The sequence below is a fragment of the Felis catus genome, chromosome C1, assembly GCF_018350175.1.
Source record: "Felis catus isolate Fca126 chromosome C1, F.catus_Fca126_mat1.0, whole genome shotgun sequence".
NCBI classification, from domain to species: domain Eukaryota; kingdom Metazoa; phylum Chordata; class Mammalia; order Carnivora; family Felidae; genus Felis; species Felis catus.
Genome location: NC_058375.1, coordinates 14,306,943 through 14,325,105, shown reverse-complemented (window position 1 = coordinate 14,325,105; position 18,163 = coordinate 14,306,943). Strand labels below are relative to the sequence as shown.

The window sequence follows — 18,163 nt, the reverse complement described above, 5'->3', positions numbered from 1 at the left end:
GCTCAACATCACACAGCTGGTCAGTCTCAAACTCCAGTCAGATTCCAGACTCTTGGCCACTGTATCTGTATCTCCTTTGCTCCTCCCAGTGCTCCTGAATGACAGGGCCAGAGAAGGTCATCCTCCACTGTGCAGAGGGGAAAACCAAGGTCCAGGCAGAGTAAGTATTGACAAGCTCTGGGGCAGGCTTCCAGGAGGAGGACGGCAGAAGAAACTAGAATATTAGCGCCGGATGGATCCTCACGTATGCGTTTGCTTGTTCATTCAACAGATATTTACAGAACTCCTGCTGCTCTGAGTCCGGACAGCCCATTTCGCCCAGGGTCCCAACCTACTTCACCAGCTGCTTGTCCATCCCAAGGGGCCCCTCAAGCAAATCCAGTCCACACCATGGTCACTGCCTCAGGTAGTGTTTATTGGGAGTCCACTCAGGCAGGCCTGGGGGCTGAGGGGAAGCCCCAACAAGCACCATGACCCCTCTGTGGCTGGTGGCCAGGGCCAGAGTTGACTCTAATCAGCACCAAGGAGAGCGCCCGGCCGCCATGGAGGGCCCCCTGGGAATTTGGGTTGGTGGAAACTGGGGAGGCCTCTGACTGAAAAAGAACTTACGGCAGGTGAACTGTGGAGACCAAGAGTCCCCCCGCCTCAAAGGCAACCCAGGCTCCTGTGCCAGGGTCCACGTACCTGCCCGAGGGCAGTAACCCACACCAGCGATGGCTCTTCCACTCTGCTGAACTGAGGGGCCACCACTGTTTCCCTCACTGGCCCAGGGAATGCCAGAAGGAGGTGGGGCAATGGGATGGCCTGTCCCCCATCAGTTGGCTCCCTTCTAGGTCCAAGGAAGTCCAAGATGAAGGGAAACCTATTCCTGGTGTTGAGCAAGAAACCACCTGCACCCACTTGGCCCCCAGGAGAGGTAGGGCCGCAGCCTGGGAGTGGACACGGGAGCTCCACTCACCATCCAGAGCTAGAAGTCGGGGAGCCATAGTCAGGTGGTGGGATCTGGGCCAGGAGTTGTAACAACAGCAGGTACCACCTACAGCAGCACCACCTGCGGGTTCTGCGTGTTCTGTTCCACACATGCTGTCCTAATTCTCATGACACCTTAGGAGGCAGGCATTGTTACCCCACTTTGCACACGGAACATCAGGCTCAGAGAGGTTACAGAACTCGTGTAAGAGCTAGGAGTAGTGGAGCAGAGATTCAAACGTATGCCTTCCTGACACCCGGGGCAGGTGTTTTTCTGTGCATCCTGAAGGCAGTGGCCAGACTGAACGGCAAATCATCCTCAGGGCTAACGATCATCCCAGCCAGCACATCTCAGACTGTAATGTGCACACAGTTCACCCCGCGGCTCTCGCTAACATGCAGATTCTGACTCAGCAGGTCTTGGGTGGGGGCGTGGGTACAGGTGTGCATTTGTAACAAATGGCAGGGAGGTGACGCTAATGCTGGTGGCCCACGGATTACACTTTTTGAGGAGTGAGGGATTCAGCTCAACACTAATCTACCTCTGCAGACAGAGGCATCCCTTCCCTACAGTCTCCTAGAATGTCAAAGGAGATGGCTGTCTTCCCCCCAACCTGAACCAAGAGGTCCTTTTCCCCTCTGCCAGAGTCCCCCAGCCACCTCCACACACATCCACGGGTAACACTCAGCAATGGAGCATCCTGGAGAAAACAGTATCTGAGCCAGTTTTTATCCCAGGGAGTGGGCAGTGGGGGCTGGCTCGATGCACCCCACCGGAACTCAGAGGGCTCCCAGGAGACCTGCAGCCTCCAGCCTTAGCCCAGAGCCAGTCCAAGGCCTTGGGGACGTGGTCCCATCCGGTCCAGCTCCCCACTGACCAGCTCCAAGCCCAGGTCAGTTCGTGGGAGCACCAAGTGGATGCAGCTGCAGCTGGGGTTCCACCGGATCGATGTCGAAGAAATTGACCACAGCAGCAACCCTGGCAGAGGGCGGGGGGTCCCGGGGGACCTCTCTACGCAGCAGCGGCTGGGCCGTGTGCTGCAGGCCCGATGAACCACCGGAGCCTGAGCCTGAGTCAGAATTGGAGTCCGGTGGCAAGGACAGTGGCAACACGTGCTGCAGGCTCAGGCCCGGCCGGGGGCCGCTGTGAGAGGTACGCATGGAGGGTGAGGCCAGGCTGGCCCGGCGTTCCCGGGGGCAGCGGGGACACGGCAGGAACCTACTCAGGGCCCGCTTGAAGTCCCGCATGAAGAGTGGGTAGATGATGGGGTTCATGGTGCTGTTACAGTAACCCAGCCACGTGAGGGCATCGAAGAGGCCTGGGGAGACGCAGTCACACACAGCCTGGAGAGATGGGGTATGTCATGCTTGGTCCCGGAGCAGGCTCACAGACCACCCCACCCAGCGTGGATGGGACAGGCACACACAAACACAAATGCCATGAGAGGCAGCCCACCCTCCTCCATCCCCATGTCTGGGCTGGGGTGTGGTTCGGGGCCTCCCCAGCAAGGCCTGGACTCACCTGCGCCCTGTGGTGGCATTACCTGGGCTATGTTGGCCACAAAGAAGGGCAGCCAGGTCACAAAGAACATGCCCAGCAGGATGCCCAGTGTCAGACTGGCCTTTAAGGCCTTCCTGCTGTGCTTGGTGGTCAGACGCCTGCTATCAGCCAACTCCATCCCTGGGCGTGGGGTCCTGGGCACCTGTGAAACAGAAGGCCACATACATAAGATACCTGAGAGAAGACCTCCAGTTCGATGCTGACCCCAGCCACAGATGAAGCTTCGATCCTAATTCTAGACTGAGCCCTAGTATGAGCGATACACGGAGCCCTCCTGATCCTTGAATGAGCCCTGTGGTCCTAGATTCCCCAGTTGTAGACCTGACCCTGACTCCAGAGTGAACCTTGATCCCGGCTCTAGACCAAACCCTGACATCAGCAGTAAACCAAGCCCTGCTCCTGGTCCCAGGCTGAGCCCTGATAACTACTATAGATTGAGACCTACATAACCAAGGTCCCAAACTGAGCCTCATCTCTGGACTGGACTGAGCCCAACCTTAGCCCTAGACTGTGGCCTGAGCTCAGCAATAGACTGAGCCCTGATCCTGGCCCTGCACTGAGCCCTGACCCTGACACAAGGACCTCTAGGAAGCACAGTAAACAGAGAAACACTGCCCCAAACACAAATCAGACAGCTCAGAAGACCACCCTGCTCACCCCACAAAGGACATCACTCAGTCGACACACATGACTGTGAGCCCCAGCACCACACAAAGCCTTTGGCCTACAAGAATTAGTTCCAATTAAACAGTACTTGACGGCAATCCCCATCAAAATAACACCAGCAATCTTCACAGAGCTAGAACAAACAATCCTAAAATTTGTATGGAACCAGAAAAGACCCCAAATAGCCAAAGCAATCCTGAGAAAGAAAACCAAAGCAGGAGGCATCACAATCCCGGACTTCAAGCTATACTACAAAGCTGTAATCAAGACAGTATGGTACTGGCACAAGAACAGACACTCAGATCAATGGAACAGAATAGAGAACCCAGATATGGACCTGCAAACATATGGCCAACTAATCTTTGACAAAGCAGGAAAGAACATCCAATGGAATAAAGACAGTGTCTTCAGCAAGTGGTGTTGGGAAAACTGGACAGCAACATGCAGAAGAATGAACCTGGACCACTTTCTTACACCATACACAAAAATAAACTCAAAATGGATGAGAGACCTAAATGTAAGACAGGAAGCCATCCACATCCTCAAGGAGAAAGCAGGCAAAAACCTCTTTGATCTTGGTTGCAGCAAGTTCTTACTCAACACGTCTCCAGAGGCAAGGGAAACAAAAGCAAAAATGAACTACTGGGACCTCATCAAAATAAAAAGCTTCTGCACAGCGAAGGAAACAATCAGCAAAGCTAAAAGGCAACCAACGGAATGGGAAAAGATATATGCAAATGATATCAGATAAAGAGTTAGCATTCAAACCTATAAAGAACTTATCAAACTCAACACCCAAAAAGCAAATAATCCAGTGAAGAAATGGACAAAAGACATGAATAGACACTTTTTCCTAAGAAGACATCCAGATGGCTAACAGACACATGAAGAAATGCTCAATATCACCCATCATCAGGAAAATAGAAATTAAAACCACAATGAGATACCACCTCACACCTGGGAGAATAGCTAAAATTAACAATCAGGCAACAACAGATGCTAACAAGGATGCGACAAAAGAGGAACCCTTTCGCATTGCTGGTGGGAATGCAAACTGGTACTGCCACTCTGGAAAACAGTATGGAGATTCCTCAAAAAGCTAAAGATAGAACTGCCCTATGACCCAGCAATTTGCACTACTAGGTATTTATCCAAGGGATGCAGGTGTGCTGTTTCGAAGGGGCACATGCACCCCCATGTTTATAGCAGCACTATTGACAATAGCCAAAGTATGGAAGAAGCCCAAATGTCCATCAACAGATGAATGGATAAAGAAGATGTGGTATATATATACCATCGAATATTACTCAACGATCAAAAAGAATGAAATCTTGCCATTTGCAACAACATGGATGGAACTAGAGTGTATTATCCTACGTGAAATTAGAGAAAGACAAATATGCTATGACTTCACTCATACATGGAATTTAAGAAACAAAACAGATGAACATAGGGGAAGGGAAGCAAAAATAATATAAAAACAGGGAGGGGGACAAACCATAAGAGACTCGCAAATACAGAGAACAAACTGAGGGTTGCTGGAGGGGTTTTGGGTGGGGGAATGGGCTAACTGGGCAAGGGGCGTTAAGGAGGACACTTGTTGGGATGAGTACTGGGTGTTATATGTAGGGGGTGAATCACTGGAATCTACTCCTGAAATCATTATTGCACTATATGCTAACAAACCTAGATGTAAATTTTTTTTAATTAATAAATTTTTGAAAAGAAAAATAAACGGTACTTGACGAAAGAAGTTCTGATGCTGTCCAGGCCTGGCACTTTCTTCATATACAGATTCTCTTCATATTTGGGAGTAATGCTCTTGCCTGCACCATTACCCTCATGCTAAAGTGCTTTTCTGAAAACGTGTGCATAGAGCAATGTTTGCAATAAAATCAATTTAGACTACCAGGGATGCCACTAACCTTGGCATTTTATAACCCAAATTACAATGTGGACTGGCAGACAGACATCTTCATTCCCAAACATTGACTTAAGAGCTGGATTTTGGGGAGAAAAGGAGGAAAAAGGAGCTGCCCCACAGCAACCATCGAAGGGGACACAGGCGTGAGGAGGTTAGAATTTGACTTTGGAAACTGGCGACCAGTAGTCCCAAAATATTAAAAGCCTTGAACTGGATGATCCTTTAGCCCAGCTATTCCCTTAACTTTTTCAACCTCCTGAGCTCATTGAGAATCCAATGAAATCTACAAAACCTTTTCCCAGAAAACAAAAAGCTTATAAATTCTTACACATGCATACACAGAGAAGGAAAAAAACATCCCACATTTCCAGTGGGTTCAGAGACCACCTTGAGGTCCATCCATGAAACCCCTGGGGCCCATGAAAGCTGGGAGATGAAGCCCCCCTCTGAACTGCATGTTAGAGTCAATTTGGATTTTCATACACCAGTTTTGCACAAAGTGAGACCCACCTAGATTTGCAATTTAAGTAAATACCGGTGTGCCAAGGTGTGCAAAATTAATTGAACTGTGCAAAGTTTGCGTGTGCTGCCTGGGAACACGCCTGGCCTTTGAAAGCCAGGGATTCCTCTAACATTTCCTAAACTGCGTGAGAGCTCAGCTTAGCTCTTGAGGCAGCAAGAGGTGGGTTGGGTATGGGGTGATGAAAGAGTCAGAAGGAGGCAGGAAGGGAACCAGATTCCCAGGCAACCTCCACAGATGGAAAGGGGGCGGAGGAGGCAAAGCCAAGAAGACATGTCAGTCCTGGGGAGCACCAAAGCCAAACCCCCCACCCCGCTCTCAGGCACAGGGGCCTTCTTCCATCCGTGTCTTCCCTCCCAGCCTCCTCAGGGTATCCAGTCTTGGGGTCCTGTCCATGGTGCTGAAACCCCAGGTGTGTATATTCTCTTTCTGTAGAATCAAGGAGTCCTATTCTAGAATGACAGTGGGCAGGAAGTCGGAGATGAAGCACACTGTAACTCCCACCAGGGAGCTTATCAGTATGTTTATCCAGGTGAAATCTGGTTATATGACCACCAGAGACAAATTCACAAGGAGCAGCCTATGAGAAGCACTTGATCTCTCCCCTCTGTCTTGGTGGGGCAGCACTGTGCGGAGGCAAGAGCTGGGTTTGTAAAGACAAGTGATCTGGCTTCAAGTCATGCCTCTACCACTTACTCGCTCTGTGATCTTGAGACAGTCTCTGTTTCCACATCTGTAAAATGGGAAAAACAATACTCAGCTGTGGAGTCATTGTGAGGCTGTGGATAATAAATGCATGCACAGTGCCTGACATAGAGTAAGTGCTAAGTACATGGTAGCCCTGATGTTGGTTCAGTGGCATGTGTTGGAGGCTGGGGAAATCTTGAGCACCCTCAGAAACGCTGTCCTTCTGCCAGCAACTCAGGCTCCCCGGAGCAGCACAGATGTCAGGACAAATGCTCTGACTCACCATGCTGTATGTAGCAAGGGAGGAAGAAAGGATCTGCTTTTCTCTTTCCTCTTCTCACTTTCTCCCTTCCAGAGTAGACTCTGTACGGCTTCTGTGGACCCACCATGGTCAACTTGGAGGAGAGACTCCTGCTTCCCCCAGAGATCTGCCTTGCCTTCAAATTGCTTCCAACAGTGGGGATAGCCAATAGGGGAGGAGGGAGCCACCATTCTCAGAGGGACCACTCATACAAGTATCCCCCCCTGACCTCTGGTGACCTGGACGGAGCAAGAGACAGCCTTGATCTTGTCAGAGCTCTATGGCACTGGGGAACTGAGACAATGGGGAGATATTTGGGGGCAATCATCAGAGAGGGAGCTCCAGAAAAGGAATTAAAGACGGCCTCAGATTCCTTCTCTAGGAATATTCCTGGGGAAACCCTGGGTTTTTCTTTCTTTTCTTCTCTCCAAAGAGTTGACCCAAAAACACAGACCAAAGGGCAACGCTCAGAGAGGACAGGGGACCTTTCCCAGGTCACATTGTCCCAGTACAAGGTCTCAAAGCGAAGCACTCCAAGTGACCCCCAGTCAGCACTATAACCCACATTTATAGCCCACACTACAACCCACTTACTATGTGTTGGCATCTGATATTCATCATGCCATTTAATCTTTACACAAGGTAGGCATTATTATCCCCATTTTGCAGGTGACGTCCAGAGAGGCAAAACAACTTGCCGGAAGTCACACAGCAGATAAGTGTTGCGTCAGGGATTCAAAGTCCTTTCTAGCTCCAGAAATTGCACTTCTTCCACTCACCGCACTGCCTCCATTTGGGGGCTTCCAGAAACCCCCACCACTGTCAGCCAGAAGCCCTCATGAAGCAGAAGCCAGTGGCAACCACCAGCCTCACCCTGAGGTCTAGCTGATGCCAGCTTCACCCTGCCCACTTCTCTGCCCTGTAACCACCTCATGGCCCCTCAGGGCCGTGATCTGTTGTTTGCCTTCCCCCTCGGATATGCGTGTCACCGCCAGAGCGCAGGCTGCCAGGAGGCAATTCAATTAATGCGCCTGGGTGGCTCAGTCGGTGGAGGTCTGACTCTTGATTTTGGCTCAGGTCATGATCTCATGTTTCGTGAGTTCGAGCCCCGCATTGGGCTCTGCACTGACAGTGTGGAACCTGCTTTGAATTCTCTGTCTCCCTCTCTGCCCTCCTCCACTCGCACTCTCTCTCTCTCTCTCAAAAATAAGTAAACACTAAAAAAAAATACCTATACACATGTCTGTACACGTTGCATATACAGAAATGTGTATCACAACACAGGAAAAAAAACTGGAAACAGCCTAAACGTGCATGGAAAGAGAGTGGTTAAGTAAACCATGGTACATCCCCACTATGGACTATGACACAGATGATTAAAAGAACATAATCGATCAAATGAAAAGATCTCCAAGACGTAATATCGATATTAAGTGATAACAGCAAGTTGTGAAATAATAGGGACGACGTGATTCCATTGCTGAAGAAATACACAAAACAAAGCACTAGGTCTCTTTGGGTGCATCAACAAATATGGACGCACAAAGAAAAAGGAGTGGAAAGACATATCTTAAATTGATAAAAGTGTCCCTGGGAATGGAAGGTGATTGGGTGGAACTTGAGAGGGTCTTTCATTTTCTCCCTATGGCCAGACTTTTATTTATTATTTTTTTATTTTTTTAAGTAACCTCTACCCCCCAATGTGGGGCTTGAACTAGTGACCCCAAGATCAAAAGCCACATGCTGTACCCACTGAGCCAGCCGGGCACCTCCTGAATTTTTATTTTATTTTTTTTTAATTTTTTTAAAATGTTTATTTTTTCTGAGACAAAGCATGAGTGGGGGAAGGGGCAGAGAGACAGGGAGGCACAGAATCGGAAGCAGGCTCCTCAGAGCCTGACGCGGGGCTTGAACTCACAAACCGTGAGATCATGACCTGAGCCAAAGTTGGTCGCTCAACCGACTGAGCCACTCAGGAGCCCCTGAATTTTTATTTTAAAGCGTATTTATGTATTCCCTTGTGTGATTTAAATTTTCCACAATCACCTACTCCTAGCATAAGGGTTCTCAGACAGACTGTAGAGCCAGAATCGTCTGGATTCAAATCATGGCTCTGTTACTCACTGGCTGTGTGACCTCAAGCAAGGTATTTCACCTCTCTGAGCCTCAGCTTTCTCATCTGTAAAATGGCAACTGTAATGGCATCTACTTTGTAGGATTGTAGTCAGGATTAACTGAGATAATATGCATAAAGTCCCTTGAACAGCACCTGGCACATAGTAAGCACCATGTAAGAGTCAGCTATCTTCTCTGTTATTAGAGTCCATCTCAACGCTCTGATTATGGTGATGTGGCTGCTATTGATGGCAATCGTGGGGATTTCCCCTAGAAAGGCTTGAAGGAATAACTTCTCTGGAACCATGTATCTTACCACCAAGAGGAAAGGGGGGAAACTACCACTGGTTGGGGACCCAGCATGTTCCAGGTTTATATATGTTATCTCACTGATTCTTCAAACAGCCTCATGTGATACATGGCATCACTCGGGGGTAGAGGGAGGTGAATGACCTGGTCCAAAGTCATCAGCAGCGATGGGAAGGAGGCAGGACCCAAACCCCTGACCAGCCGGATGTACAAGCACCTGCACCAGCTCTGGCTGCTCCGGGCCACCTTGTTCCCAGCAGCAGCCGAGGCTGCCATGCTCAGCACTGCTCCTCTGCAACCCTTCCCCAGCTCAGCCCCCTCCTCCGCCCCCGAGATATTTCTGTGATCACAGCCTCTTCTGAGGAGGAGGAAGGACAGCGATGGAAGGGAAGGCAGATCACTGAGACAAAGTGGTGCAGAGTTTGGTGAGGGCGGAGGAGGAGAGGGGGAGAAGCCGATGGGAGAGACGGGGGGAGAGGAAGATGGGGAGATGTAGAAGGAAGGCAGAGAAGGGGGCGAGGTGGATCTGGAGAGAGGGGTGGGAGAAGGGGAGAAAGATGAGGTGCCGAGGAAGACAGAGGGGAGAGGGCTCCAGACCAGAGGCACAGGTCCTGGCGCTGAGACAGCTGGGAAGGCAAAGTCTCAGGCAGACCTCCTTCTCTCCGGCTGCTCTCCATCGCTGAGCTCCCACGCGGGTCCCTCCCGAGGATGGGCACCAGCCCACCCTGGCACAGATCTCTCTCTCTCCCCCCCTGCCCTCCAAGCATCTCACTCTGACACCACTCCTCCCACGTCCCTCTCTTCACCCCCAGCCCAATCCCTGCCTCAGCTGTAAGTGGGACCCCTTCCTCACGGCTGCAGGGACAGCAGCTGAAACCACCAAGCTAACCAGTGGCTTCAGAAAACCCCGTTCAAATAACTAGGTAGAGGTGGGAGGTAGCGGGAGAGAGTAAAATGCTCAAGACCACTCAGGTACCATGTCCTCAACCCCAGAGGAGCTGGGGCCTCAGAAACGCATGTCCCCCACCCCTCCCTCGTGGGGAAGCTAGCAGCTGGACTGGGGAAGGGAGGGAGCTAAGGGCTAAGTGGGGCTGAGGACAGGAGGAAAGGGGTCCAGTGCACCCCGAGTTTTGTTCATTCTCGTCAGCTCCTGCTGGCACTGAGAGCCCCCCACTGCCCGCTGAAAGCTCGGTCTCTGAGGCAGGTCAGCTTGGGTGGGAGGAAAGGGGTGGTGACCCAGAAAGACGGACTAGAGGCAATAGTCCAGGAACAAATTCCCCAAATGCAGGCAAGTGTCCGGGAAATGAGGAAAACAGGCATGGAGGAGGCTTGCCGAGGAGCTGAGTGGTTCTGGAAGCAAGGTCAGTGGTGGGGTCTGACACCTCCTCTCTCTCTGAACCTCAGTCTCCCCATCTGTCCAACGGGATGATGGTGGTCCTTGCCCGGGTGGGTGTTTGGGGGATGAGTTTAGCTCGGTGCCCGGCACATAGTGAGTGCTCAAAGACTGTGGGGCTGCAGCTGTCAGCACCCCGGGGGGATTCCTGCCCAGGTCCTGAGGCCAGTCTCAGGTGCAATCCTGGTGCCAGCCGATTGGCTTCATGGAAAGAAAAATGGGTCATAAGCACCGTCGGAATGGAGAATCCAGCCCAGTACCACCCCAAATTCACCGAGACCAGCCAGCTCGTCACATCCTTAGTCACCACTAGAGCAGAACCTCCCGAAGCACAAAAGTGGAAGATGACCCTAGATGGTAAATGGACCCATAAAATAACTGAATCACAGAGTGAGAACATGAGGCTTGTCCAGCATCCTCCCAGCTCTTCTGGTCACATCCAGAGAAAGTCTCGTGTTCGTGCCGCTGTGCCTTTAACATCCCGCTAACACCCGAGAGAAAGCAGGCCTGGGGGCTCGGCCACTCCAATCACGCCAAGCTGGACTTCAATAACACTGCTGGGGTTCCCGCCGCTCACTGAAGCTGTCTTTGTGATTGCCTTCCTTCCGTTTATGGCAAAGGTACTGAGTTTCCATTTCCAGAAGAGATAAGAAGTTTCCTTTCCAAACAAGTGCATGGAAGTAAAAAGATAAGTGAAATGATCTAGAGAAAATGCTAAGTACATAGGGAGGCAGCCACTTGAGGCATGCGGGTGGGTGGAAAGAAGGAAGGTAGATATTCCAAGGTGGTTCCAGATGCCTGAGGTTTGGGAAACGCTCCTTTACGAGAACCCAGGGAGAGAGTGTGGATGGCCCAAGGCAGCCGTCCTACCACTGGAGAACCGAGTCAGGGTCACAGCCACCTACTGAGATTCAAGAATGTTCTCCAACAAGCACAGATAGAGGGAGGGAGTAGGACTGCTTTGCCAGGACCTCCTGTCCACCCAAGGCCTGTTCCCCCGGTTTATGGGCCAGCCACACTGCTGGCGTGGGACAGGCGAGCTGTTCTGTGGGACTGCCTTTCAGCCCCCAACCACCCAAACCTCCAGGCACCGCCCCTCGATCCTGCAGGAGCCTCCTGCCCCTGGAGATAGATCAAGACTGGAGAGCTGATGGGGTGCCTGGGTGGCTCAGTCGGTTCAGCTCAGGTCATGATCTCACAGTTGGTGAGTTCGAGCCCCACATCGGGCTCTGCACTGACAACGCAGAGCCTGCTTGGCATTCTCTCTCTCTCCCTCTCTCTCTCTCTGCCCTGCTTCCCCCCCCCCACCCTCAAAATAAATAAATTAAAAAAAAAAAGATTGGAGGGCCCACTCAGGACTTTCCTTGGAGCCTGTGACCTAACTCTCTGGGGTTCAGGCCTGGTCAACCTAAACCCCCATTCGTCAGGGGTTTAGGACAATAGGCACTGAGACTCCAGTGCCAACTGGCCTGAGTGACAAGAGCAGCCAGTCTACTCCAGACACCGCAGGCCCTTACCACTCACGAGTAATTAGTAAGCACGTACTATGTACAGTGGGGATCAAAACCTACCCAGATGTTCCCAGCCCTCATGGAGCTTACATTGTAGTAGAGGAGATTGACAATGAACAAGTCAACAGATCAACCTGTGGTCAGGATAGAGAATAACAGAGTGGGGGAGCACAGACGGGTCTGAAGACAGGGTGGGCAGGGACGGACTCTGGGAAGAGATGACCTGTGAGCTGAAAAGCAGTCGGGCAGGGCAGCCCCAGGGGAAGAGCGTTCCAGGCAGGGGGAAGAGCAGTGCAAAGTCCTGGACACAGAAGTCCATCTGGTGCCTTCCAGGAGCATGGAAAGGCCAACGTGCTGGTGCAGAGAGAGGGCAAGGGGAGGAGGTGAAGTGAGAGAGGTTGTCAGCACCAGATTCCGAGGCCAGATCCTGACATGGGTCTCCTCTTTTCTGTTAAGAGTGATGGGGCGCCTGAGTGGCTCAGTCGGTTAAGCCTCTGATTCTTGGTTTCGGCTCAGGTCATAACCTCATGGTTCGTAGGATCGAAACCCCGCGTCAGGCTCTGTGCCAACGGAGAGGAGCCTGCCTTGGATTCTCTCTCTCTTTCCTCTCTTTCTCCACTCTCTCTGCCTCTTCCCCTAGTGTGTGTGAGCACTCTCTCTCTCTCTCTCTCTCTCTCTCTCTCTCTGTCTCTCTATCTCAAAATAAATAAATAAACAATAAAAAAAAAAGGAATGATGGGATCACTTTCGTTCTGTAAATTGTTGTGGCTCCTATGCAGGGAATAGACAGGAGTGGGCCTGGAGTGGAGGCAGGGGAAGCCAGTGGGAGACCAGAAAAGGCCTCCAGGTAAGAAGCACTGGTGGCCTAGATGGGGAGGGTGGCATTACAGGTGGCACAGCTTTAGGAGGGCAGCACCAACAGGCCTTGCGAATGAATCCCATGAGCATGAGGAAGAAAAATTATTCCTAACTTTCTGTCGGGTGATGCCACGATGTTGCCATTTGCCATGATGGGAAAGACGGGAGAGGAGTAGGGAGGGAGGGCTGGGACCCCCTGAATTCCCTTTTTGCACATAGAACCTTCGAGAAGCCTGCCCCACATGCTGATGGAGCTGTCCTAGAGACAGCATTGAGTCTAGAGCACAGAAGAGGGGTGGGAGCTGGAAATGGCCACCAAGTGCACGCTGCCCGGTGGGTACCCAGTGGCTGCTCATTCCCCTCCATCCCCCCAAGCCCAGCTCTCCCTGCACACCCCGGGTACCTGCAGCGTCGCCAACGCCTGGCCGGCCATGCCGGTGGTGAGGGAGGCCACCTGCACCGCCTGCTTGCGGGCGGCCAGCAAGATCCTGCAGTAGGTGAAGCAGATGGCGCCCGAGGGCAGGAAGAAGGTGAGGCCCGAGGCCACGAGGACGAAGGGCAGGCTGGCCAGCAGGCGGCACTGGCCCGGGGCAGGGGCCCGCGCGCGGCCCAGCTGGTGCCAGCCCAGCAGCAGGGGCAGGAACGAAGCGAGCGCGGCCAGGCTCCAGGCGCCCAGGACAAGCGCCAGGGCGCGCGGGGGCGTCATGCGCAGCTTGTAGCTCAGCGGCGAGAGGATGAGCAGGTAGCGGTCCAGGCTGATGAGGCAGAGGTTGAGGATAGAGGCGCTGCAGCACATCACGTCGAAGGCGGCCCAGAGCAGGCAGAGGCCGCGTGCCAGCACCCAGCGCCCGTACAGCGCGTTCAGCATGGCCGGCGGCATCACCACCAGCCCCACCATCAGGTCCGAGGTGAAGAGCGACACCAGGAAGAAGTTGGACGTGTTGCGCAGCGCGGGCTGCGTGCAGATGAGCGCGATGAGCAACGAGTTGGCCGCCGCCGTCAGCGCGATGACGACACACAGCGCGGCCGCCACCCAGCCGCTGCCTGCGGGGTCCGAAGGCGGCCGCGACCCCCAGTCCGGGGTGCTGTTGTTGGCGGGGCCGGGCTCTGGGACCATGGGGGCGAGGGGGTGGAGAGCGAGGACGTCAGGCCCGAGAGGGGTCCGGAGGACGAGGTACGGTGGGCGGGAGGACTCCGCAAGGGACCTGGATGGGCGTCGTCGGTGAGAACAGACCGCCACCAGGGATCAGGCGGGAAGACAGGGACAGGCACACCGGGTGAAGGGGCAACGGCCCAGGAAGGTGGCGAGGGGTTATATGGTGTGAGGTGGGGCTACGGAGCAAACTGGAGGGGAGTTCGGGAGGGGGCACACGATGAGGCGCCAAGTGGAGAGCGGGCGGGAAGTCGGGAGGACGAGACGCCAAGTGACTGGACGGTTGGACGGGTGGGAGCAGAGCCCCCTAGAGGGGGCGGGCGGGAAGATCGCGGCGCGGGCGCCTGCCTGGGGCGGGGACCCGGGGAGCCGGGAGCGGGGGACGCGCTCAACCCGGGGCACCCCCTCCGTGGCAGGTGGGCGTACCGCGGTGACTCGGGTGGCGGCGGATGGGGGGCGGGGGGGGGGCCGCGCGCGAGCCCCAGCCAAGCCCCCGGCGGGGAAGGCAGGTCTCCGAGCCGGCGCAGAGGCAGCCCGGGCTTGGGCGGCCACGGCCCCCTGCGGCGTGCGGGAGGGCACCGGGCCGACCCGCGGGGACAGGAGCAGCGGCGGCCGCGCCGCCGCCGGGTCCCCGGCCCCGCTCCCGCCCGCGCTCGGTACCTGGGCGCTCGGCGCTGCTCCGCTGCCGGCGACTGCGGCAGGCGCCGCGGGGCTGAGGGAGGAAGAGGCGGCCGCGGGCCGGGCAGGCGCCCAGGGAGCCCGGGAGGCGCCGCGAGGGGCAGGCGCGCGCGAAGGAGCCGGTGGCGCTTCCAGGAGCGCGCGGTCCCCCGCGCCGCGGAGCCTGCGCCCCGCCCCGCCCCGCGGTGGGCGGGGACAGCCGAGCCCCCGCCCCGCCTCGCGCGGGGCCCTCCGCACCCCCAGGTCGCCGCCCCAGCCTCGGCCTCCTCCACCCCGCACACCCCTCTCCGACCCTCTCGCGGCGGCGGCGCAGGAGGAACTCAGAGGAGGGGCTGTGGCCGCGGCTACCTAGGACTGCTCCCCAACGAGGGGCTGCCCACCCGCAGCGGGGGTCGTCGCGCTAGCAGGGGGAGCCCGTTGGGAGCTACTGGGGAGCTCGCTTGCCCTCCAGTGTGTACACACACGCATATGTGCACATATGTACGTATAGAATAGTATATGTAGTCCTTCAAACCTTTAAACAGCAGGTTACCTCCTCCTTGGGTTCCTTTGAGCAGAAACCTACATTCCCGACAGCCTCACTGGGGGTGAAGTCTCCGATTCGGGAATCCTTAGGCCAGATGCGGTGGAGACACCGCAGGTAGAGAGGTTGGGTGTAACACCCCCGGAAGGTGACCCCTCTGTGTGTCTCTTCCCCTAGCTAAGAAGAATCTCTACCAGACACTTCACAGACCAATACTGGGGCTTCCACTCATTCATTCAACACACATTTATTGAGCACCTACTAGGTGTTAGGCACTATTCTGACCAATCAGGACACGAGAGTAACCACAACCAACATCCAGCTTCACAGAGTTTACATTCTAGTCGAAGGAGACAGACAGTAAACAATAAGCATAATAAACCTTTAAAGTCGCCGTAAAGGGATCACTGCTATGGGGAAGAAAAGAAACACAGAGAGCAAGCAACCTGAGGGAATCTGAGGGGGGAGGGGGTCTTTTTCCCTCCACAGAAACTGAAAAGGAGTACCTCCCATGTACACGATTCGTGCCATGTTCCAGAGGCTTTACTCCATTATTCCTACCGCTACAATAATGCTGATATGTGGGTGTTAAGCTGGGACTCACCCAAGGTCAGCAAGAGATCAAGGGGAACTGAAACTCTGGACGGTCCAACGCCCAAGACAGAAAAACCTCAAGACCCTGAAGCACCTCATCCACCCTCAAGTCACTATTTGGTGCTCAGAGTCCCAGTCTTGCCCACAGATGGGGCTGTGGAGGAGGAGGAGGCCTTTATTCATTCATTCATTCATTCATTCATTCATTTATAAGTCTAAAGAAAACATGACAACTTTATTATTTGTTCATTCTGGGTGACAGATTCACAAATGTTTGAGGATTTTATTTTCATGTTTATTTATTTATTTTGAGAGAGAGAGGGAGGAAGAGAGTGTGCACACGTGAACCGGGAGGGGTGTGGGGGTAGGGGGTGGGGAGAGAGAATCCCAAGTAGGCTCCAAGCTGTCAGTGCAGAGCCTGATATGGGGCTCAATTCCCAAACTGGGAGATCATGACCTAAGTTGAAATAAAGAGTTGTACGCTTAACTGACTGAGCCCCCCAGGCGCCCCCCAAGATTATATATATTATATTATATTATATATATTATATTGTGATCTGTACTTAACTATAATTTTAAAAAAAATTTTTTTTTTCTAGATTGGGCTGGGTAGTGGTGCCACCTTGTGGCCACACTGTTATTATCTTGAATGTAAGAACTTTTCTTAAAGCTCCATGTGTGTGCTCTTAAAGTTTATCATCTCTGTCATGGAATAATAAAGTCCTAAACACCCTTAATGTCTCAGGGTAGAGAGGGGCCTTCAGGGATGCTCAGTCTCTTCTTGATTACTTCTAGCCATGGGGAGCTCCCTTTCTGGAGGAGAAGGCTGGTGCCACCTCTATTATGCCTGCCAGAATTCTGCATTACAGGGAGGGAGAAACTGAGGTCCAGGGAGGTTGTGAGGTCTGCCCAAAGCTGCTTTTGCAGAAGATGCTGATTAACTGGATAAATTCCTTGTGTTCGTGGTCAGTTTCGTTCACTGCTGTAGGCTCAGCATACATTAAGCTCCTCAGTAAACATCTGTTCAGTGAGTGAATGAATGAATGAATGAATAAAACTATCAGCCCATCCACCAGCAGTTGTGACCCAATCACTCATTCTCGATAATTAGAACGACAGCTGGCATTTTTCTTGTGTATGTGTGTTTTGTTTTTTAATGTAAACTCTACACCCAATGTGGGGCTTGAACTCAGGACCCTGAGATGGAAAGTCACATCCTCTACGGACTGAGCCAGCCAGCTGCACCAACAGCTCATTTTTCAAGGTCTTCCTACTTTCCAGGCACCGTTCCAAGCTCCATTTGTACATCAATTTATGTAAAGCTCACCACGACCCTGGGAGTTAAGAGAGGTGTGATCATTAGTCCCCATGCTACAGATGGGGAAACTGAGCCTCAGAGTTTAACCGACCTCCTCGAGATTACACAGCTAAGAAGTGGCCCGACCAGGATTTGAACCCAGGGCGACTGGATATTCCCAGAGGCATGCAGCAGGGGAAGAAAACTAGCTGGGAGTTGTAGGTTCCACGTAAGCCAACGAGGTGGTGAAGCTGGAGCTAATTACTCGCCCGCCCTTGTGGGGAGGGGCCTGTGCTGTCAGCGTTAATCCCTTGTAAAGATTTTAGGTCCTTCCACCATTGCTGTGGGGCGGGGGGGGGCTCTCTGGGTGGTTCAGCTTGAGGTTGGCCCGGAGGAAAATCGAAGTCACTGCTCCGTGCACCTCACTCCCAGGGGCAGGCTGGCACCGCTAGCGCCGCTTCTCAAGGGTTTGCCAGCAATCAAGTCTGGCTCCTCCCATTTGCTGCTCCCGCATCCAATCATCGGCGCCTCTCCTCCTCGCCCCGCCTCCCCAGCGCGCCTTTGCCCCCGCCCAATTCTGGCGTCCGTCCTCTCCTGCCTGGACCACTGCAGTCACCGCCGCGGGTCTCCGCTCTCCCAGAAACCCAGCTCTGTGCAGACGCCTCCGGGGCGCTTACTGCAAAGAGAATGAAGTCTGAACTCTGGCTAGCATTCCAGACCTGCCACCAGCCGCTCCAACCCACCTTCCTGCTTTCTTTCCAACCAGCCTCTTAATCTCTTTGTATGTCTACACTGCCTTGTTCCACACACAGGATGGAGGCGGCTCCTGACTAAGATTCATCCTGCCAAGACGGTCCTTGGGCCTCAGAGGTCCAGCACCAAGGACACGGCCCCAGGAAGTCCTTCTTTTGGACCTGGTCTCTGAGTCCTTGGAAGCGCCGCAGCATCTTCTCTGTGCCCTCCCGTCAGTCCTCACCACCAGCCGTAAAGAATGGCTACTAATATGGCCAGGGCTTGTCCCTACCAGACTAGGGGTCACTAAAGTCTGCATACAGGAGGTATACTTCTCTCCAATCCAAGTCCAGGTCATACCCATGGATGGGT

The 18,163-nt window shown here is 53.5% G+C and overlaps 1 protein-coding gene across 1 annotated transcript; it reads right to left on the bottom strand.

Annotated features, from left to right (window-relative positions):
* Nucleotides 1-394: 394 nt before the first annotated feature.
* HTR6 (5-hydroxytryptamine receptor 6) lies at nucleotides 395-14,727 on the bottom strand. The gene is made up of 4 exons (XM_023258232.2): nucleotides 14,628-14,727; nucleotides 13,218-14,019; nucleotides 2,514-2,672; nucleotides 395-2,313 (listed from the first exon to the last, which is right to left on the bottom strand). The coding sequence occupies exons 2-4, from the start codon at nucleotides 13,929-13,931 to the stop codon at nucleotides 1,864-1,866; spliced, it is 1,323 nt and encodes a 440-aa protein (XP_023114000.1). The 5' UTR covers nucleotides 13,932-14,019; nucleotides 14,628-14,727; the 3' UTR covers nucleotides 395-1,863.
* Nucleotides 14,728-18,163: the final 3,436 nt, after the last annotated feature.

Bases quoted from the DNA above. Each gene is read 5' to 3' on its own strand.
- HTR6 (XM_023258232.2), bottom strand. From the start codon at position 13,931: ATGGTCCCAGAGCCCGGCCCCGCCAACAACAGCACCCCGGACTGGGGG. The intron at 2,673-13,217 runs GTACCCGGGGTG...TCTGTTTCACAG, and splicing joins AGGCGTTGGCGACGCTGCAG to GTGCCCAGGACCCCACGCCC. The intron at 2,314-2,513 runs GTAATGCCACCA...CCATCTCTCCAG, and splicing joins TTGTGGCCAACATAGCCCAG to GCTGTGTGTGACTGCGTCTC.